Below are 23,814 nucleotides of genomic sequence, written 5' to 3'. Positions count from 1 at the left end.
ACCGCATAATGTGTATAAAATAAAAATTAAAAAAGTGTACCTTATGATACATTTACTTTAAAGAGGTTGTCCAACATTTTTTTTTCTTATTGGAAATGTGAATAATTTATAATCTGTCCCTTTCCCTTAGTGGTTTTCTCTCACCTTTTTTCGCCTCTGTGTCCCTGGGCATCCTCTAATGCTGCTTTTTGTGTTTGTTTACATAAAGGACTTCCAGGTCACAGGGGTCAGCAGTGACATCACAGCTCTGCCAGTCTGTAGCTCAACCCCCTCCTCTCTGAATCTAGCTCCACCCACTCTACCTATAGGCAGGAAATATCTGTATTACTACAAGTGCCCTTTGAGCAGCATGGTGGCTCAGTGGCTGACAATTAATTATATTATCAAATCAACTAGTTTTTTCACTCTTTGTAGGACTACAAACCCCAGCACACATGTACATGATAGGAGTTGTAGTCCTGGATTACATATACACTACAGTAGCCATCCTACTGGTGGGCGGGGTCTCAATGAGCCAGGATTCTGTTACCTCAGCAAGAGTGGTCATGTGACTGAGCCTGAGAACACAGTAAGCGCTGTAAATAAAAAATAGAAGTGTATGTAGAATATGCAACATCCACAGAGGTCAATGCAATGCTAGTTTATTGAAAAATCCCGGACAACCCCTTTAAGGGCCTTGTACACAGCCATTCATTGGCCAATCTAGCAATTGTTTATGCATCCCTGGCCAAACAATTACCAAGCCGCATGATCAGCGTTTGTGTACTGAACGCCTCGGACCGTCTAACAGACTTTGTCTTAATAGAAATCTGTTCGCTTTCCAAGTGTTCTAAATCCCATAAAGTCTAGTATGAGACTCTGAGGTCTCCTAGGACAGGGTCATACCAGACTACTGTGGCGAGTTAGAATACTATAGTATTCTATAGCAATTCCTGAGCTGTGATTGGTTGCTGTGGGCAGTTTACACCAGTTTCTACTCTACAACCTTTGGCCAATCTGGACCATTCTCCTAAGAGAGCTGTCAGCCGTTTGTGCTGGATTTCCATCTTGCAGTTTTGAAAATTCTTCTAGAGTGGGGCAGAAGATGTTGGTTGTTCCCAGTCAGCAGTTGCAGTGTAAATACTATAGAAGACGTAGGAAGGTCATAAAGGAAAACATACAGGTAGGCCAAGGTTGATGATAGTGTGTCAGGATAGGAAACTCACAGCAATATGCTTAGAAAATGAAAACAAGCCTAGAAAAAAATACAAAATGGCCAAAATAAAAGTCAAAAAACACAATGGAGGCTTGAACAAAAGAGAATCGGGACATTTCTGTCTATGAGAATATTAGGTGTTCTTCAAATTCCAGACATTAAGCTTTTCGTCCCTTTAAATCATACTTACTGCCGTATATCCCTCCCTGAGTGCAGAATGCTGCTTCTCCTCCCATCTGTCTTGTTATATGTTACTAAGCTCAGCATGTCTGACTATTCCTAGGCTGCATAAAGAGACCAGCTGTGCCCGGCACACAAGCTGCTCTCCTCGTGCCGGATGATGAATAGTCATCCTGTTGCATTACTTAATCATTCAAGTTTTCCAGAACAACTTCAGCAAGTCTGTAAAGTTTTCCTGTTCCAGACAGCAGGGAAGTTTATTCTTATATTACATTGTTTATCTGTCATCACCGCAGGTAGGGTGATATTATTGCAGTGCTTATGGGGCACCGTGTACCAAGGCCTCATATTTCTTCTTAGAAAGGGACTCTCTAAATGCTTATATAAAAAGATCATAACTACTACAATACTGCTCCTATATACAAGAATATAACTACTATAATACTGCTCCTATATACAAGAATATAACTACTATAATACTGCCCCCTATATACAAGAATATAACTACTATAATACTGCTCCTATATACAAGAATATAACTACTATAATACTGCCTCCTATATACAAGAATATAACTACTATAATACTGCCCCCTATATACAAGAATAGAACTACTATAATACTGCTCCTATATACAGTAATATAACTACTATAATATCATATAGTACTATAGTGTTCTTGTATATAGGAGCAGTATTATAGTAGTTATGGCTCAGGGAAGAAACAGAGTGCTGCACCTCACACCTATGGCTGATACTAGTGCCGCTTGGCTAAATAAAAAACACATCAGAATTTTGTGTATGAATTGATCAAGCCATACTGCCCCATGTACCTCGTGCCGGTATCTGATACACATGGGTCCCTACACTAAGTCCACACCGTGCCAGTCAGTGGCCACCAACCCCGCAGGCGTGCACAGACAGGGAACGGGGGCCATGGGACGGCCCTGCGACCCCCATGCCACAGGACCAGACCCAAAAACACCACACCAGAACCCAGCCAGCACCGCCGGCAGAGAAGGTCGCCCCCAAGCAGCACAAGTCTGGATAAGGTATTGCGCTCACCATAGCTGCAGCAAACAGAATGGGAAAAAAACAGGAGGGATTAAAACCATGTGCACTCAGGTGTCTCCTGCTAATTGCGGTCATGTGGGTCTCACCAGGAGGAGTGCAATACACGGAGAAAAGAGAGAAACAAAATGTGGCTCAGGGAAGAAACAGAGTGCTGCACATCACACCCATGGCTGATGCTAGTGCCGCTTGGCTAAATAAAAAACACATCAGAATTTTGTGTATGAATTGATCAAGCCATACTGCCCCATGTACCATGTGCACGCTTTGCGGGGTTGGCGGTCGCTGACCGACACGGTGTGGAGTTAGCGTAGGGACCCGTGTGGACCAGAGGACCTGCGCGGTGGTACACGGGGCAATATGGCTTGATCAATTCATATACAGACACTCTGGTGTTGATTTTTGATATAGGCCTAGCAGCATTAGTATCAGCCATAGATGGGATGTGCAGCCGTTCCACTCTCTCCAGTTCGTGATTATAGTAGTTATATTCTTGTATATAGTAGCAGTATTATAGTAGTTATATTCTTGTATATAGTAGCAGTATTATAGTAGTTATATTCCTGTATATAGGAGCAGTATTATAGTAGTTATGAACTGGAGAGAATGGAACGGCTGCACATCCCATCTATGGATGATACTAATGCCGCTAGGCCTATATTAAAAATCAACACCAGTGTGTCTGTATATGAATTGATCAAGCCATATTGCCCCGTGTACCACCGCGCAGGTCCTCTGGTCCACACGGGTCCCTACGCTAACTCCACACCGTGTCGGTCAGCGACCGCCAACCCCGCAAAGCGTGCTGACCGACACGGTGTGGAGTTAGCGTAGGGACCCGTGTGGACCAGAGGACCTGCGCGGTGGTACACGGGGCAATATGGCTTGATCAATTCATATACAGACACTCTGGTGTTGATTTTTAATATAGGCCTAGCGGCATTAGTATCAGCCATAGATGGGATGTGCAACGGTTCCATTCTCTCCAGTTCGTATTATAGTAGTTATATTCTTGTATATAGGAGCAGTATTAGAGTGCGTTCACACCTACAGGATCTGCAGCAGATTTGATGCTGTGTTTAGTTATTTAAATGAAATCTGCTGCAGATCCTGTAGGTGTGAACACACCATTATAGTACGTAGTCTTTCACATGTGGCTTTCTATCTTGTGTTGCTTGAGGATATATCCCCTTGTGTGGTGAATTATATCACAGTAATATTGGAATTTACTTTCCTGATTAATATTAATCTCTTTTCTGGAAAGTGGTAACATTTGTAACAAAATTAAATGGAAATGTCTTGATTTCTCCAGCTTTTACATTACCCCTTCCCCCTATATCTTGGTTTTACACGCACGCTGCTTGTGTCTGAGATCCCTGTACTATTACACTTGTAGTCAACTTTTTAGTCTGGTAACGTAGGTGACTGTAATATATAAGTAAATATTAAACCAGTCCTGAGAGAATTATCCATCACTATTATCTTGTATAGAGGGCATCAATGATACTTACAGTATATGAAGGGTAACAGCTATATTGCAGTAACTAGATATTGGCATTTATAGCCTCCTATATATATTGCCCTATAGAGTCCCTTCATGGCCTACAGTACCAGCTCCACCCCCGGTCGTCCTCAGTGTTCCTGCAGGGCCTCTCTTTTCTCCCTCTATAGGAGAGAACACTGCCCTCTGCTGGTGTATTTGCTCCGGTCGTATAGACATCACTTAAACAGTACGGATCCCCAGTGGCTTTGGCCTTCAGGGCTTGGTGGGGCAGGAAAGAGACTGTGTGGACTTATGAAGGGAGGACCTGTCCCCTTGTGCTGCTCCCTCTGTCTTTTTATTTAATCTTTTTAATATTTTGTTCCATTTTTGCCTCTCTCCTCCTCTCTCTCTACTTCCTGCTCTTGTCTTGTTCTATACTTTTTGTCTCCACTGTTTCTCTGTATGTCTCGCTCATCTTCTCTCATTCTAAGGGCCCTATTCCACCGGACGATTATCGTTCAGATTATCGTTAAATCCTTCGAATCTAAACTATAACCGTTCGGTTGAAATGTAGTTAACGATTAACGACCGAACGAGAAATCGTTGATCACTAGAAGACCTGGACCTATTTTTATTGTTGCTCGTTCGCAAATCGTTCACATTGAATAAGGAGTCGTCGCAGTAGATACGAAAGCAATAGCGAAGAAAAAAAACTATCGCAAATACGATCATAAGTAACGATTATCGTTCCATGGAATTGAGTGAACATTTTCAGGTCTTTCGCAATAGCGGTCGTTTGAAATTGCTAATTGTTAACGATTATGCGAACGATAATCGTCCAATGGAATAGGGCCCTAACTCTCTTCTCTCTTTATACCCCTTGCTGTCTTCTCTCTGTGTATGACCCACTCTCTGCTCTCTACCCCACACTCACTTTTCTTTATATCTATTTTACTGTACTTTTGCTCTTTGCTGTGTGCTAGCTTTGCTTTCTCCTTTTTTCCCTTCTGTCCCTCCCATTCTTCTGTTTTTATGTCTCATTCTCTTCTCTTGCACTCTTCTATTTTGCTGTTCTCTTTCCTGTCTCTCTACCTCCCTCCCTTTTCTCTTCTGTGTTCCTCTTGCTTTTTCTGTATCGCTCTCTTTCACATCCTTTTTCTCTACTCTTGGTATCATGGCTTCCTCACTGGTGGTGTCCTGTGGATGATTGTCCTGTGTTGCTCCCAGTAGATGGCGGTGACGTCTCCGTAGAGGAGTATGGAGCAGGTGCGGGGCGGTATAAGGAGGAGACAGGAGCCTTATCTCTTCTGCACATTCTCTGCTCAGGATTAAGAAGTCTTCAGATGTCTCTGTAGATATCTCCTTATCCACGGACAAGGGAGCTGTAGAAATGTTTAGTTGATCGACCTGTAGTCTCAGAGAGGAGATCGGGCCAGGAATCAGTATGATCGCAACCATTACCTATTTTATATAGTTTTGTTTTACTGCTTCTTAGAATTATTTGTAAGATGGAAAAAAACCATATATGAGAACATAGGAGCTTGTCATGTCAAATGTTTTCACAATCCTAGAATTAAAATTAGACCTGAATTGCATTGGTTGTGTAAAGGCTTGTGTTTTGCATGGTGAGCTGCTGCTTTTTATTGATTTTTAAAATGTATTTTTCGCTACAAGCATAAAATGTGCATTATGGCTGCAGATCCCAGCATAAAGCGACTCTGTACCCACAATCTGACCCCCCCCCAAACCACTTTTGGATAGCTGCTTTTAATCAAAGAGGTGTCCTCGGGTCCGATTCGGCAGGTGATGCAGTTTTGTCCTAAATAAATAAGCCCCGTGTCAAATTGATGTGGCCTAGAGTACCCATGGCCTAGGATTGCGACACCCCTCCGTCCCTCCTCCCCACCCTCGTCATCATTAGGAATGCCCCTAGAACAATTTCTCCTATTTCTCACCTGTGTGACCACTGCACATCAGCTGGATTGTTAAGGCACCTGTGCAGTGTTCAGTCAGGTGATGAATAAGATAAACCCTGCTCAGGGGCGTTCCTAGTGATAAGGAGGGCGGGGTGGAGGGACGGAGGGATGTCTCAATCCTAGGGCATGAATACTCTACAACGTGACACAGGGCTGCAAGTTTAAAAGTTATTTTTTAGGACAATAACTGCATCACCTGCCGAATGGACCCCAGGACAGATCTTGGATTAAAATAGGACCCTTAGTCTATAGAGCCCGACTGATTTCACTGACACAGAGCAGGGAGCGGACCGCACTGCAGCGCAGACGTCTCCCGACTTACTCTCACAATATGTTCGGGTCTGAGCGCTTAGACCCGGGCCAATCAAAACTTTTGATATGTTAAATATTTAAGACAGCAACTCTTCTAATGTTTTATAGTGATCCGAGCTCTGATAAACCATACATCACTCTGGGGTATGATACCCATAAGTATCTCCGTATGATGAGGTCAGAGCTCACATGTCTGTGATCCTGAGAACTCATAGATTATTTTATTTATAATATTTTGCCAATATCATCGTTTTACTTCATTGTGTGTTTCTTTGTTCCCTTGCAGAGATCTCAGTCTTCCACCATGAATCCGGTTTACAGCCCTGTCCAGCCCGGGGCTCCCTATGGAAATGCAAAAAACATGACCTACGCAGGTAAGAAGGAGAGGAGGGATGGCATAATAATGTATGCGCCATGTGGCGCACATAATCCCTATGGGGGTTAAGGAACTTTCTGGCTCTCCAGCTGTTTCAAAACTACAATTCCCATCATCCCTGGACAACCAAAGATAAGGCTTTGGCTGGCCGAGTATGATGGTAATTGAAGTTTTACAACATCTGTAGTGCGAGAGGTTCCCATTCTTGCCCTATAGTCATCTACAGCCACTTGGCCTGTGCAGAATTCTCACTGCCATTTACCAGTAACCATGCTGGGAGTTGTGGATTCACAGCAGCCTTAAGGGGGATTATCCAGGATTTGAAATGGCACAGTTACTTTCTCTCTAAAACAGCGCAACTCCAGTCCTCAGGTTGTGTTTGGTATTGCACCTCAGAAAATAATGGAGCTGAATTGTAACATCTACACCCAAACTGAGGAAAGGAGTCAGGCTGTTTTTGGAATAAAGTGGACATGTTTTTCCAAGCCTGGATATAAAACCTTTCAAAGAGCAACAGCTCGCCACCTGTTGCAGAACTACATCACCCACCCTTCAACTTTCAGGGCATACTGGGTGTTGTAGTTTTCCAACAGCTGGAGATACACCATTTGGGGGAACATGTTTTATTGCTTGTGGTGGCTAATGGTTTGATGCTTTTGCATATGAAAGAGATCAGGTGCCATATAGCAGTGGCAGAGACAGGTGTCATGTTGTGTATCATTCGCCCTTTAACCCCTTAACGACATCGGGCGTACCCATACGCCCCCGTTGCCTGGGCTTTAACGCAAACGGGCGTATGGGTACGCCCGATGTTTCCCCGATCGCTGCGTGTTCACACACAGCGGTCGGGGAAGATGGCCTGCTATAATGTATAGCAGGCCATCTTAGCTTCACGGCACGGGGGGTGGTTAACACCCCCCGTGCTTACGATCGCCGCTATAGGCTGATCAATTCAGATCAGCCAATAGCGGCGATCGGAACCTTTCCGGGTCATCGGTGACCCGATGACCCGGAAAAAAATGGCGGTCGGTGCTGTCCGAGGACGGCACCGACCGCCATTACTGTAAAAAGTAATGTTGATCGCCGTGCCACCGGCCCGATCGCCGTGAACGGCCGGCCGGCCGTTCACGGCGATCGGGCCGGTGGCACGGCGATCAGAGTCCCACAAAATAGTAAATACCTGCCCTGGACCCCTCAGCTAGAGAGCCGAGGGGTCCAGAGCAGGTATTTGTACATTACTCACCTGTCCCGGGCTCCTGATCGGCGTCTTCCGGGTTCGCGGCGTCCTCCGTCATTCCGTTCGGTCTTCGGGTCTTTCCGGCGGTCCTCGTCGTCTTCTTTCGGCTATTTCCGGCTCCAGCCTCGTCATTTTCCGGATTTTGCGCTCTGCTGCCCCCTAGCGGCTGATATGTGTAATACACTTATCAGCAGCTACAGGGATATTCAGAATATAAAAAAAAAATATTTTTTTTTCCCAAATTTTTTTTTTTCTATTTTCCGCACCCTATCGCCGCTGAGTGTTGATCAGCATCGCACGAAAGTGCGCTGCTAATCAGCAACTCCTCCTTTTTGGCGTAGGGTGTTTTTTTTCTATATTCTACTGCCACGGTCTGCTTATAAGTGCCGCACATAAGTGCGGCATTTATCCGCAACTCCTTTGTTGGCGTAGGTTTTTTTTTATACTTACTGTAAAAAAAACACGTAAAAACACTACATTACACCACACTACATTGAATAAAGTTTGACACTACACCACTACATACCCCATATACCAATCCCCGTATAAAGATGGCCCCCAGGGTGTTTTCGGCGTCAGAGGGATACGTTATTATTGCCTCCGACACCGAAACAGCCAGTGAGGATGAATGGGGGGGATCGTTCTTTCCTCCATTCATCCTCATCATCCAGTGACGTGTCTGGGGGGTAGCGTAGCGTACGCTGCCCCCCAGACACGTCTTTTCCGCCAGTACCGTCCCAATAAGAGATGACGGTATGGCGTGAAATTCTACAAACTGTGTGAGCGTACCTCAGGGTACACTTACAGATTTAGGGTACGTGCACACTGCGGAATGGAGAAGGATAACCCTTTGTGCATTCCGCAGCTGGCACCCGCCGGCGGACTGATGCGGGCGCATGTCTCTATCCGTGTCATAGACTCCATTCTATGCACGGGCGGAATCCGTCGTCCATCCAAAGAATGAACACGTTGGACGGAGAGCGGAATCCGCCCGTGCATAGAATGGAGTCTATGACACGTGTGGAGACGTGCGCCCGCATCAGTCCGCCGGCGGGTGCCAGCTGTGGAATGCACGAAGGGTTATCTGTCGCGATTCCGCAGTGTGCATGTACCCTTAGAGTGTATGAAGGAAGGGACACCCGAATCCAGCCCCCAGATGCCCCCAGATGCCCCCTCCCCCCCCATCCTCGGAGTTAATGGGGAGATCGTCCGGGAACTGATCTTCCCACTGCTGGATAAAGGTTACCACCTGTACGGGGATAACTTTTATACCAGCACCCCCTCTTCCGGTCCCTCGCTGCCCGAGCTACTGTAGCTTGCGGCACGATCCGAAAATATCAGAAGCAGTAATAGCGCCCTAATATTTAGTAGCCATGGAGCGGACCCAGCACTTCTGGATATGAGGGACCCCGTATCGCACCAGGACAACATTCTCCAGGTGACGTCCCCCACACTGGAGAAAGGGAGACCCCAGAAGAAGTGCAGAGTGTGGGGTAACAGGGGGATCAGGAAGGACACCATTTTCCAGTGTGACGCCTGTCCTGATCCCCCCGGCCTCTGCATATTGGATCGCTCCAAGGCGCACCACACGTCACTGGGGTTCTACATTATCTAAATTCTGTCCCTTATTCCTATTTCAGGGGTCACGTTGATTCAGGGATTATTCTGATCGCCATTATGGAGTCAGGAAGGAATTTTTCCCCTGTGATGAGGCTACTGTCGTCTGCCTCACGAGGGTTTTTTTGCCTTCCTCTGGATCAACACAGGTTGAATTTGATGGACACCTGTCATTGTCAACCTTATAAACTAAAAATTGGCCTAATACCCCCAAATAAATTAGAATGGTCCCTTTTTCCCCAGCTAAATAGGTATGGCCGCCATTCCCATTAGAGGATGCCATGATGCAATTACAAAGCCTCTGTGCGGCCAGGACAGTAGAAACCCCCCACAAGTGACCCCATTCTGGAAACTACACCCCATAAGGAATCTAACAAGGGGGGCAGCGGGGATATGGCCCCCTGGTGACTGCCACATTTGGGACGTGAAAATGAAAAAAATTGTATTTTTTATTTTCTCGGCACATGTTCTACGTAAGTGCCCGTCACCAGTGGGGTCCATATGCTCACTGCACCCCTTGTTAGATTCCTTATGGGGTGTAGTTTCCAGAATGGGGTCACTTGTCGGGGGTTTCTACTGACCTGGCAGCACAGGAGCTTTGTAATTGCGACATGGCCTCCATCCTCCATTCCAGCCTCTAAATGGCGCTCTGTCCCTTTGGTGACTTGCCCTGTGCCCATATGGCACATTATGCCCACATGTGGGGTATTTTCGTACTCAGGGGACACTACCCTACACGTTTTGTGTTCATTTTCTTTTTTAACCCCTTGTGGAAATGGAAAAAAATCAAGGCTAGACCAACATTTAGTGTAATTTTTGTAAAATTTTTACTCTAAATTATTAATCTTGTCATGTTTTTTCATTTTCACAAGGGGTTAAAAGATAAAAAAAAACATTTAATGTGTAGAGCAATTTCCCCTGAGTACGGAAATACCCCACATGTGGACATAAAGCGCCATGCGGGTGCAGGGTAAGCCTCCGAAGGGAAGAAGCGCCATTTGGTTTTTGAAGGCTGGATTTGGATGGAATGGATTTCGAGGGGCCATGTTGCATTCAAAAGGCCCCTGTGTTGCCAAGACAGTTGAAACCCCCCACAAGTGACCCCATTATGGAAACTGCACCCCTCAAGGAATGTAACAAGGGGTGTAGTGAGCATATGGACCCCACTGGTGACGGACACAAATGTGGAACAATGTGGCGTGAAAATGAAATATTACATTTTTTACACTATAATGTTGGTCTAGCCTTGAATTTATCATTTTCACAAGGGGTTAAAAGAGGAGAAAAAAAACAAAATGTGTAGCGCAATTTCCCCCGAGTCCGTAAATACCCCACATGTGGACATAAAGCGCCATGCGGGTGCAGGGTAAGCCTCCGAAGGGAAGGAGCACCATTTCGTTTTTGAAGGTTGGATTTGGATGGAATGGATTTTGAGGGGCCATGTTGCATTCAAAAGGCCTCTGTGTTGCCAAGACAGTTGAAACCCCCCACAAGTGACCCCATTATGGAAACTACACCCCTCAAGGAATGTAACAAGGGGTGTAGTCAGCATATGGACCCCACTGGTGACGGGCACAAATGTGGAACAATGTGGCGTGAAAATGAAATATTACATTTTTTACACTATAATGTTGGTTTAGCCTTGAATTTATCATTTTCACAAGGGGTTAAAAGAGAAAAAAACACACAATATGTGTAGAGCAATTTCCCCCGAGTCCGTAAATACCCCACATGTGGACATAAAGCGCCATGTGGGCGCAGGGCAAGCCTCCGAAGGGAAGGAGCGCCATTTGGATTTTGGAGGTTGGATTTGGCTAGAATGGATGATGAACGCCATGTCGCATTTACAGAGCCCTCGTGCTGCCAAAACACTGGAAACCCCCCACAAGTGACCCCATTCTGGAAACTGCACCCCTCAGGGAATCTAACAAGGGGTGCAGTGAGGATATGGACCCCTTGATGACGGACACATTTGTGCCATGAAAGTGAAAAAATGAAATTTTTCCCTTTCACGTCACATTGTTCCACATTTGTGCCCGTCACCAGTGGGGTCCATATGCTTACTGCACCCCTTGTTAGATTCCTTGAGGGGTGTAGTTTCCAGAATGGAATCACTTGTGGGGGGTTTCCAGTGTCTTGGCAGCACGAGGGCTCTGTAAATGCGACATGGCCCTTGAAATCCTTTTCAGTGAAATTCAGCTTCCAAAAGCCAATTGGCGCTCCTTCCCTTTGGAGGCTCGTCCTGCGCCCCCTTGGCACTTTATCGCCACATGTGGGGTATTTCTGTACTCGGGAGAAACTGCGCTACACATTTTTTGTCTTTTTTTGCCTCTTATCCCTTTAAGAAAATGAAAAATTGAAGGCTAGAACAACGTTTTAGTGTAAAAAATAAATTTTTCTTTTTTCACGCCATATTGTTCGGAAAATCTGTGAAGCACCTGTGGGGTCCAGATGCTCACCGCACCCCTTGTTACATTCCTTGAGGGGTGTAGTTTTCTAAATGGTGTCCCTTTAGGGGTGTTTTTTAGGTTTTGACACCCCAGAGCCTCTGCCAACCTGAAGTGGTACAGTCAAAAATGACCAAATATAACGGAGGCGTTGAAATTCACTAGGCGCTCCCTTATATCTGAGGCTTGTGGTTGCGTCAAATAGCGCAATAGGGTCACATATGGGGTATTTCTATAAACTGCAGAAACGGGGCAATAATTATTGGGGTGCATTTCTCTGGTAATAGGTTTATAATTATGAAAAATATTGGATTACAATAAAATCTCTGCACAGAAAATTAAAATTTTCAAATTCCTTACACACTTCGCTTTTATTTCTGTGACTCCCCTAAAGGGTTAAAACACTTTCTGGATGTGCTTTTGCAGAGTTTGGGGGGTGCAGTTTCTGAAATGGGGTGCTTTGTGGGGCTTTCTAACATACAGGCCCCTCAAATACACTTTAAACCTGAACAGGTCCCTAAAAATATCTGATTTTGAAATTTTACTGAAAATTTGGAAATTTGCTGCTAATGTTTTAAGCTTCCTATCGTCTAAAAAAAATGAAAGATAGTTTATTAAATGCCGCCAACATAAAGTAGACATGTTGCTAATGCTATTTAATATATAATTTATGTGGTATAACCACTTTCTGTATACGCAAAAAAGTTTCAAAGTTGGAAAAATGCATTTTTTCACATTTTTTCACATTATTTGGGTTTTTTTCATAAAGATTTGTTATGAGTATCGACTCCAATTTACCAGAAATGTAAAGTACAATATGTCACGAGAAAACAATCTCAGAATCAGCCGGATAGGTAAAAGCATCCCGAAGGTATTAATGACTAAAGTGACACTGGTCATATTCATAAAATTTGTCTCTGTCATTAAGGCCATTTCAGGCTCTGTCCTTAAGGGGTTAATCTCTATCGTTTGTGTCACCAAGCGCTGGCATATCGCACTCATTGTCCTCCCATTTGTTCCGCTCCTGCCAGGCTCTGAGATTTCTCTGAAATGTAATGCAGAGAACGTCGTGTTCTCGCTGCACGTTGTGTTGATCTTACTTAAATACCACGACTTTCTTATACATTAAGAACAGCATGTACCAAGCGCGGGCAGAGGACGGAGAGGTCTCCGCTAAGCCTGTCACCTGTAGAGGCTGAATGCTAATGTCTTATGCTAGCGGCCAGCACGGCGCAGAGCCGTCTCTGTATACAAACATCGGCACCACATTGACATATTTAGAGGTAGCTTGAGTTTTGCTCGTATTTCCTGATTGTTGTCACGTGTAAGGATCTGAGCGGCTGCAAAAAGGAACAATACTGATGTGTAGACATTAAGGTCAGACCTCCCTACAGCAGGATGTCCCCAGTATGTAGTTAGAACCAACCAAAATTGTCCAAGGGGTCAAAGCTTTTTGATGTCTGTCAGGAGTTTGATCTGATCCCACAGGAGAGCTGCCGTAGAGCAAAGTGCTGCAATGCTTCTTGCTGCCTATGATAGGACAAAGTCAGGTCACACAGGACATGTATGGGGCCCCACAGACCAGTCATGTGACCCCTGTCTACCCCTGAAAGGGTCTACAATGGTCATCAGACATAGAGCAATGGAAGGCGCCTGGTCTGATGGATCATGTTACAGCATGTGGACTGCCGGGTGCATCACTTACGTGGGGAGAAGATGGCACCAGGATGCACTATGGGAAGGAGACAAGATGGTGGGGGCAGTGTGATGGGTAATGTTCTGCTGGAGACCTTGTGTCCTGGCATCATGTGGATGTTACTGTGACACCGACCACCTACCTGACCATTGTACACACTAAGTTCCCCCATCATGGCAGCCGGACCCCTAACTGCAGCAGAGAATACTCAGACACTGCAGACATTGTACAGGGCTATGAGATGAAGGTGGTGACTCTGCCTCCAGATTCCCCAGACCTCAATCCGATCCATCATCTGTGGGATGTGCTGGAGAAACAAGTCCCATCCTGTGTCCTGGGCTGGATGGGTCAGTACATGGGATATCTGCACAATATTACAGTAGTGGTGTTACATCCGGGCTGATGGGTGTGGAGGTGGACGTGTATATGTCTGCAGCCTGGGCTGTGATGTTCTGCCCCCTATAGGTCCGTGTCTGTCGCTCCCGGCTGGCACTCGTCCTGCTCTCACGTAGAGGAGCCTGGCCGGGAATATTAATGTCTCTGCAGTGGGCTGATTTATCGCACTTCCCAGTTTTGGCTCTTAGTATAGGAAGAGAATATTGCATCAGTGACTCTTTGGCGCTCCTTAGATAAATGAGGCTTGAAAGACGAGCACTCTCCCCTTGTATCACCCTGTTATTCCCCTTTTCTTGTCACCACTCATCTCCTCCTGTCAGTTCCCTTCTCTGTGTCCCCAGCGTCTCTGCTTCCCCTGATGTCACTGCCCTGATGTCTCTTTTCTTCATCATCACCTTTTCTATTTCCTTGTAATCCTTTCTCCTCTTCCCCCTTCTCATTATCTTGCTTCACATCACTCTTTCTTTGTCTTGTTGTGATTGACTTTTTTGCTTCCTCCATGACTCATGCCTGTTTCTTTTTCTTCCCCTTCCTCCTCCATTACACTGGCCTGTTTCTCCTTCCTCCTCCTCCTCCTCCTCCTTCTTCACACGGCCTTTCTCCTCTTCCTCCTCCATCTCCTCCTCTACCTCATCCCTTGCTTTCTCTTCTTCCTCTTTGTCTCTCTCCCCTTTTCTTAGTAACCCCTTAGTTCTCCTTTATCCACTCCTCCATCTTTTCCTCCTGCATCTGTCTCTCTCCATCTTCCCTGCTGCTTCTCTTTCCCTATAATAAACTACTTAATCCCCATCACTCTCGTGTCTCTCCTCTTCATCTTTCTTTCCCATCTCCTCCCGCCCTCGTGTCTCTTCTTTCATGTCACTCCATGTCTATTCTTCCTCCCCATCATTCTCATACAGGTTTCTGTTCTTCTTCTTCTTTTAGTCAAAGGTTTCTCTTAGGCTCCTTTCTCACCCTCATGTCGTCTTCCTCCTTCACCATTTCATACTTCACTTTTTACTGTTTAATAACCATTGTTTTCTGTTCTCCACACATCCATATATCACTTCCTCTTCTGCATCTGTCGTCATCGCTCCTGGAGTCCCCCATCATTATTCCCTGGGTCTCCCCTGTCATGGCTTCCTGGATCCCTCCTGTCATGGCTGCACATGTCTTCTGCATCATCACTCCCCTGTCATCACTCTTTGGGTTCTTTGCCATTACTCTTCCCCTCCTGGATCCATCTATCTTTCCAACATCTATCCTCCAACATCAGCCATCTCTCCCTAGGCCTCCAACATCAGTCAGCCATCTCTCACTAGGCCTCCAACATCAGTCAGCCATCTTTGCCTAGGCCTCCAACATCAGTCAGCCATCTCTCCCTAGGCCTCCAACATCAGTCAGCCATCTTTGCCTAGGCCTCCAACATCAGTCAGCCATCTCTCCCTAGGCCTCCAACATCAGCCATCTTTCCCTAGGCCTCCAACATCAGTCAGCAATCTCTCCCTAGGCCTCCAACACCAGCCATCTCTCCCTAGGCCTCCAACATCAGTCAGCCATCTCTGCCTAGGCCTCCAACACCAGCCATCTCTCCCTAGGCCTCCAACATCAGTCAGCCATCTTTCCCTAGGCCTCCAACATCAGTCAGCAATCTCTCCCTAGGCCTCCAACATCAGTCAGCCATCTCTCCCTTGGCCTCCAACATCAGTCAGCCATCTTTGCCTAGGCCTCCAACATCAGTCAGCCATCTCTCCCTAGGCCTCCAACATCAGTCAGCCATCTTTGCCTAGGCCTCCAACATCAGTCAGCCATCTCTCCCTAGGCCTCCAACACCAGCCATCTCTCCCTAGGCCTCCAACACCAGCCATCTCTCCCTAGGCCTCCAACATCAGTCAGCCATCTTTGCCTAGGCCTCCAACATCAGTCAGCAATCTCTCCCTAGGCCTCCAACATCAGTCAGCAATCTCTCCCTAGGCCTCCAACATCAGTCAGCCGTCTCTCCCTAGGCCTACAACATCAGTCAGCCGTCTCTCCCTAGGCCTCCAACATCAGCCATCTCTCCCTAGGCCTCCAACATCAGTCAGCCATCTCTCCCTAGGCCTCCAACATCAGTCAGCCATCTCTTCCTAGGCCTTTGTTGTTGCCCTTATCTTTGCCCCCCCCCCCCCATTCCTTTCCATCGTTGCTTCCTAGCACCCCCCCCCCCCCCCCCTTCCTCCATGGCTCTGAGTTCCTGACCCATGTGATGTCCATTATAACATTACGATTGACTTGTGATTTATAAATGCACCAATCCCTACCAGGACTATTTCTATCTAAGTAGCTCATGAAGGTAATTTTAGCCTCATGAGTAACTTCATAGATATAAACCTCAGATGGAATTTTATTATACTGTTATTTACAGACTCTGAATTACCTTTCCCGGGAATCCCTTACAGATCGACTCCCGGAGCAGAATCCTCCAGAGCGCTCGCTCGCTCCCGCCCGCCCAGTGGAGTCTAATAATAGTCCATGCAGATATCACTGGCAGAGCTGGATACGGACGCTGCCATCACCGCCGTGTTAGCGTAGGGCTACACTGCCTGGAGGGGGAGGACGTCACACTTCACTCTTTGAGGAAATGTAATGAATTCGTCAGCGACGTGTTACAATCCGGATACGGTTTATTCTGTTGTCATGGTGATAGTCTCCAGCTTTATCTCCGTACTGTAGAGCGCTGCACCCTGTTATGTAACACAAAGCCCAATCACTATACCTGTAGGTTTTTCCGGAAGGTTCTGCTGACGATCTCTGAAGATTGCTGACAGGTGTCACAGCATGGATCGGACTAGTCCTTTTGTATTTGCAGAGATAAGTGGTAGCTACGCATGATCCACGCTTCTCCCATCCCCATATGGGTGTTAGAAGCTAAATGATAGCCATAGGAAACAGTCAGCATGTTGGCAAAAATTACCTTCCTGAATAGGTGACTTTAAGGGAGGATGAAAAATCACGGAATTGGCGTATGGGATCTATCTAAACCATCTGCATTCTGCAGTTTTATTTGTTTTCGCTGCAGGTTTCTGGGGAGAAAAATCTGCAGTATCAGGACCTGCTAATAGTGACTGACACGACTTCATTATCCAATCTGCTAGAAACGGCAAAACCTTAATCAGCTTTCATGGCCCCGAAATTTCATTTACCGCGACTTGTGTCATTTCAATTTGAGAGAGAGAATTTCTTCAATTTCGGTTTTCCTGTCATGTAGGGAAACTCTATTCCTCCAGTCCTCGCAGTTCTCCCAACCCCTCCGAACTCTGGATCCGAGCTGCATCATTGGGAGTGTCTTTATTAATACTTTGCTCCGCTATCGATGTCCCATCTGCCAAATTGTCTTCTGTCGTGTTTTGTTCTTTTATTGATCGTCTGTGGTATGATCTGGACATGAATGACCCACGCGAGCTCTGATAACCAATGAGGAAACAGAATTATATGAAAGGCCTTACTAATTGCAGAAAATTTAGTGGTTCAGTGCTAACATTTGTTAGGCGCACACATATACCAGACACCAGAGCAAAAACAGGCCAGAGATTCTACCCTGGAGCAAAAACAGGCAATTAAGGATAAAATAAGACCCCAGATCAGACTCCAGAATAACTATAGGCCCCATAGTCATTAGACCAGACTCCATGATGACTACTGGTCCCAGACCCTAAAATTAGTGCAAACCCTAAACCCCCTGAATAAGTATAGACCTCTGAGTAACTAGAGGGCTTGGAATAGAGATAGACCTCGGCCTAGACCCTATAGAATACCCCTATATAAATTCAGACCCCCACAATAGCGTCAGGCCACAGACCAGACCCCAGGTCAGACACCCACACACTCTCCCCTTCCGTATCTGTCATCACCTTTAGTTTAGTCACCTTTTTTGTGCTTGTAAATAATGTTAGTTAGTCCCCCCCCCCTCTGATATTTGGTTTTCCCATCTTCTCCCCTCAGTAATGACACAACATGTTGGCGTTCCTTTGTTTTAGTTGGACGCTATATTTAGCACAGGCCCCGGGGGAGTAGGCAGCGATTACAGAGCGGAGTACGAGATGCCTGCTGGTGTGCAGGGCCATACCAGCGTCTGTCTCCTACCACATCGACGATCACACTGAATTATACAGGTTCAAGGGCTCAGTTGTCTTCTCTTCTTTTTATGAATTAAGAGACATCCAGGTGTTGGTATTGCTGTTCACAATGTTGGATATAGACTAATGGTGCGTTTACACGAAATGATAATTGGTCCGATCGTACGATTAACGATGTCAGAGTAACGATTTTTTTTTCATAATGATCAGCGTTTATACGGTACGATATATCGTACGAAAAAGTCGTTTTGCGATCGCTTAAGCCTATCTCACACATTGGTTAAATTAGCGAATGTTCACACGGAACGATCTGCGAATTTTTTGCGAACGACGATTTGATAACATGTTGAAAGATCAAAATGAACGATTTCTCGTTTGATCGTTCGCTGCGTTTACATGTATGATTATCGTTATCGCGCAAATTCGCACGATAATCGTTACGTGTAAACGCACCTTTAATCAGGTCAGCTTCCATTATGTTACCAGTCCCTATATGCACTGCACATTGTATCGGTCTAAGGGTGGTATTACATAAAACGATTATTGTTAAATCGTTCAGATTTGAACAATAATCATTTAGTGTAACTGCAGACAATTGACCATCGAGAAATCTATTCTATTTTTATCGTTAATCGTTCGCATGTAATAAGACGTTCGCAGTAACAGCGAATGCAGTAGGGACGACAGGATGAACGCAATAACGATCATCGTTTCATGTAATTGGATGGGCGATTTCAGGTCGTTCGCTATATCGGTCATTTGAGTTCGTTTATCGTTGATCGTCAAAAATTCGCTTTGTGTAATAGTATTCTTAGGCTGAGCTCACAAAGCATTTTCTAGACTTGAGCTCTCCAACCTATAGCCCTCCAGTTGTTGCAGCACTATGACTCCCAGCGAAGCTTTGGCTGTCCAGGCATGGTGGGAGTTGTAGTTTTGCAACAGCTGGAGGGCCGAAGGTTCCCCACCCCTGGTCTAGACTGCCTCCACTATTAATAGACCAGGGTGACCCCATCCTTTCCTTTCCTTATTGTAACTGTGGATTCCTCCTTTTATTTTAGCTGCATCAAAAAAAAAATCAATTGCGATATGTCAAATAATCTGCATTACCATGGAAACCAGGTCGGTAATGGATGTTTGGGTGGGGGCCTTCCTGGGCAGCTCTAATGGCCGTCTGAGTAATTGCACAAGCCCATCAACGGGCACTTTTAACCCTTTCACCAGGACATCTGTTTGCTTTGTCTTTATAGATCCGAATCCTACAACTTGTGGGTGTCCGGCTGTCGCAGAACCACAACTCCCATCGTGCCTTAGGTTTAATGGGAGTTTTGTGGCATCTCTGATCCTGTGTATAGATGGGTTCTCGACGGATTATATTTGTGATGATGGTTTAGGGTTGGTTGACGTGGAGTATTCGACTTTTATAGGGTGGTGAATTGTGTGATTCTGCATGGGTGCAGGAATCCGAATCTCTGCTTTATATTAACCAGCCATCATTGAGAGGGGAAGCCATATTGAAGGGGTACTCCAGCCTTGACTCCAGTTTGAAATCAACTGGTGTCAGAAAGTTTTATATAAATTTGTCAATTACTTCTAGTTAAACATCCCAAGTTTTCCAGTACTTATCAACTGCTGTATGTCCTGCAGGAAGTGGTGTATTCTCTCCAGTCTGACACAGTGCTCTCTGCTGCCACCTTTGTCCATGTCAGGAACTGTCCAGAGCAGGAGAGATTTTCTATGAGGATTTGCTACTGCTCTGGACAATTCCTGACATGGACAGAGGTGGCAGCAGAGAGCACTGTGTCAGACTGGGGAGAGTACACCACTTCCTGCTGATAAGTACTGGAAGACTGGAGTTTTTTAAGTAGAAGTAAATTACAAAGCTATATAACTTTCTGACACCAGTTAATTTGAAGAATTTGAAAAATGTAACGAATCCCCCCCCCCCCCCACTGGAGTACCCCTTGGCTGTAATGCAGGAACCACCAAAGCAGGAACCAAAGAGGTCTCTATTCTGGAACAAAATGCGGGTCCAGAGCACCACTTGTCTGTCTTCCCCTATAGAATATATGGCTGGAGGTTTCCTTGTAAGTGCACTGATCCTATGGAGTATCACACTGGTTATGTAGTTAAAGGAACAGAGCCTCTAGTGACACAGCGGGTTTCTGGTGATGAGGTTATAGACAGGGAGTTAGCAGAAAGAGCAGGGTCCCAGCAGCACAGAGTATTTCAGAAAATATTAGGCTACACATAGTAATGATATAGTGGAAGGAGCAGGATTTCCAGTAGCACAGAGTATTTCAGCGAAGGGGAGGGGGGGGAATGTTGACCCCTCCATTCATGTGATGACATTGGTGTGGACTGGGGAATGGTGAGAGGTGGGAAGAGGCGGGTATAAGGAGCCCAGCAGCACAGAGGATGTCAGGGATCTAGTTTATGGTACAATGTATCTGAAGCCGGGTTGTTTCTCTACACTACGTGCAGTAACTCTCGGCCCTGGATCCACTTTCCAGCATTATTGATTCGCCGGCTGCCTGCAGTGACCTGTAATGTAGCGTGTATTGTGAAGCTCTTATCCCGCCCCCCCGGGCGGCCATTTACTTATCCCGGCAATGTCACGTGCCCATCCAGAACAATAAGAGAAGTGCAGCCGCTCGCTCCTTTGGGTCAGACTTGTTGTCTTCATTAATGGCATCCTCTGTCATGTGATAGGGGCAATAGGACATATGGCCGCAGGTTTCCATTCACTGACAGCAAGGCAAGGTGAGGCATGAAGTGTGAAAGAGGCCATACAGATCATTGAAACAGCAATGGCATCAGCAGGAGGATGGCGGCATCTGTATGTTGTTATCCGCCATCTCCGCTGCTACATATTCTGCTATAGCTGCATTTTTTAGTGTTGATTTATTTTAACCCTTTCAGGGTTCTTTCTCCTTTTTTTTTTGTCATTGCGCTTCTCACTGAATGTCATCTCTTTTTTCCCCCTAGGTTACCCCGCTGGATACCCCACAGCCGCTCCTGCCTATAATGCCAACATGTACGCCACCAGCAGCCCAGGCTATGCCCCAGGTAAGAACGGCAGCCTGCTGCAAGCGGTGTCAAGCTGGCTGTGTCACATTAGGCGCTTCTATGTATATTTAATGCTGCTTGTCTGTCTGAGCGACCTGGGGAGAGAGAGCGGAAAGCTCAGGCTGATAGATCTCCGCCATTCACCTGCAGCCTCCGAAGGAATGGCGGGGGGGCAGCAGAAGCTTAGATGGGTAGATAATACAGAAATAAGGAGCACCACGCTGGTAGCTATGTCTTTTCTTGTCTCTACATATTCATAGAAAGGTTTTATCATCTGTAAAAAGGCTGCACTAACTATTCTGCTGGTGGGGTCACTGTGTACATACATTACTGATCCTGAGTTACATCCTGTGTTATACTCCAGAGCTGCACTTCATATTCTGCTGGTGCGGTCACTGTGTACATACATTACATTACTGACCCTGAGTTACATCCTGCATTATACCCCAGAGCTGCACTCACTATTCTGCTGGTGGGGTCACTGTGTACATACATTACATTACTGATCCTGAGTTACATCCTGTATTATACTCCAGAGCTGCACTCACTATTCTGCTGGTGGGGTCACTGTGTACATACATTACATTACTGATCCTGAGTTACATCCTGTATTATACCCCAGAGCTGCACTCACTATTCTGCTGGTGGGGTCACTGTGTACCTACATTACATTACTGATCCTGAGTTACATCCTGTATTTTACTCCGGAGCTGCACTCACTATTCTGCTGGTGAGGTCACTGTGTACATACATTACATTACTGATCCTGAGTTACATCCTGTTATATCCCAAAGCTGCACTCGCTATTCTGCTGGTGGGCTCACTGTGTACATACATTAAATCATTTACATTATGTAATCTGTGACCTCACCAGCAGAATAGTGAGTGCAGCTCTGGAGTATAGGTGATGGAGGAGAGCCAGTAGATGGAATCCTTCAGAATGGAGAGCCTGGCTCCTAGCACTGTATGGATTTGTGAGGAAGGTTTATAGACGAGTAAGAGACGTAATGATGTAAATATCCCCATAAGCCCCTTCAGCAGACAGTGAGCCGGTCCTATTTTCCGCTTCATTCGCTATGTGAGTGCCCCACTTAATATGCAGAGATGTGGAGCGGCTGCAGCCTGATGGGCGTCACGCGGGTTATCGCACTTTGCAGATTAGCTTACAATGCCTGGATTTAAGCATCTTGCTGCAGCTGGACGGGATTGGGGGGGGGGGGGGCCTGGTCACGCCTCCGTATAGATGCCACGCAACGGCCGTCCCTTCATGTGGAAACAGTTTTCATGAAATATTTAATTTCAGAATGTAAAGTTCTGGCGCTCACGATGTATCCGCAGCGGTGACGCGGGTGAAAGAGCGCAGCCCGAATGGGGAGTCTAATTTTAGTCTTGTAGAAGGAGAATGTGCGGCCATGTCCTTTTCTAGAGACGGGAGTTAAAGCTCAGCTTCCACCTAGTACATCATGGTGATACGTCTGAGGAAGCTGAGCGGAGACTCTGTTGTCCATACATCTAGATAGCAGAATTACCAATGTAATCTGGGTGACAGGTGGAGTATATCGCTTAACAGCCAGGACTTGCTGTGACTTGTAGTTCCACGGCAGCTGACCCCCCCCCCCCCCCCCCCCGACTGTCTTCATCCATTCCTCCTCGGCCGTCCTAGTTCTTTCCTGCAGCAGTCATGGCCTCATGAATATTTCAGCAGCTCCTCGCTCCCTCTGCTTGTTACATTGGATTTCCTGCAAGGATTTAATAATCGCTCATCATGTTTGAAGCCACCGATCGGGTGGAATTAGCCGGAGAGCCCCCCCTCCCTTATGGTGTATGTGGTGACCGGCCACCGTGTCGTCCTCCGCTGGACCGTGAACGCGCCTCCTCTCCTTTTCAGCTCATTTTTATTTCACGCTCTGTATAAATTTGGTTCTTAAAGGCGCACCAGTAATGTCCAGACCAAGAAGATATATTCTATATTATCCTCCTTTTTTTATTTTTTTTATTTTTTTATTATCAAACTGGCTGTCACCACCATCTTTGGGCCCCCCCTCATCTAGATGCACCACCACCACCTCTGGGCTCCCCCCCCCCCCCCTAGATGCCCCACCACCATCTCTGCCCCCCCCCCCCCCCTCATCTAGATGCCCCACCACCCTCTCTGGGCTCCCTCCCCTAGATGCCCCACCACCATCTCCGGGCTCCCCCCCCCCTAGATGCCCCACCACCATCTCCGGGCTCCCCCTCCCCCCCCCCCCCCCCCCCCCCCTAGATGCTCCCCCCCCCCCCCCCCCCCCCCCTAGATGCCCCACCACCATCTCTGGGCTCCCCCCCCTAGATGCCCCACCACCATCTCCTGGGCTCCCCCCCTACATGCCCCACCACCATCTCTGGGCTCCCCCCCTAGATGCCCCACCACCATCTCTGGGCTCCCCCCTAGATGCCCCACCACCATCTCTGGGCTCCCCCCCCCCCCCCCCTAGATGCCCCACCACCATCTCTGGGCTCCCCCCCCCCCCCCCCCCCCATAGATGCCCCACCACCATCTCTGGGCTCTTCCCCCCCCCCTATAGATGCCCCACCACCATCTCTGGGCTCTCCCTCGTCTAGGCGTCCATCACCTCTGTGCTTCGCCTTGTCTAGGCCCGCCACCACCCTCGGGCTCCCCACCATCTCTG

The 23,814-nt window shown here is 46.7% G+C and overlaps 2 protein-coding genes across 3 annotated transcripts in view; both read left to right on the top strand.

The window, feature by feature from the left end:
- The window catches only part of RAB6A (RAB6A, member RAS oncogene family), a 177,519-nt gene that overhangs the window by 144,315 nt on the left and 9,390 nt on the right, over window positions 1-23,814 (top strand). The window lies entirely within an intron of this gene.
- Window positions 1-23,814, top strand: part of FAM168A (family with sequence similarity 168 member A) — a 41,168-nt gene that overhangs the window by 9,441 nt on the left and 7,913 nt on the right. Inside the window, exons 2-3 of the mRNA XM_069969578.1 lie at window positions 6,503-6,590; window positions 21,065-21,145. Coding sequence (XP_069825679.1) covers window positions 6,521-6,590; window positions 21,065-21,145 — 151 coding nt within the window. The 5' untranslated portion in view covers window positions 6,503-6,520. The remainder of the gene's footprint in view (window positions 1-6,502; window positions 6,591-21,064; window positions 21,146-23,814) is intronic.

Source organism: Dendropsophus ebraccatus, chromosome 5, assembly GCF_027789765.1.
Source record: "Dendropsophus ebraccatus isolate aDenEbr1 chromosome 5, aDenEbr1.pat, whole genome shotgun sequence".
NCBI classification, from domain to species: domain Eukaryota; kingdom Metazoa; phylum Chordata; class Amphibia; order Anura; family Hylidae; genus Dendropsophus; species Dendropsophus ebraccatus.
The sequence above is the reverse complement of the archived record's forward strand: the minus strand, read 5'-3'. Positions and strand labels throughout refer to the sequence as shown.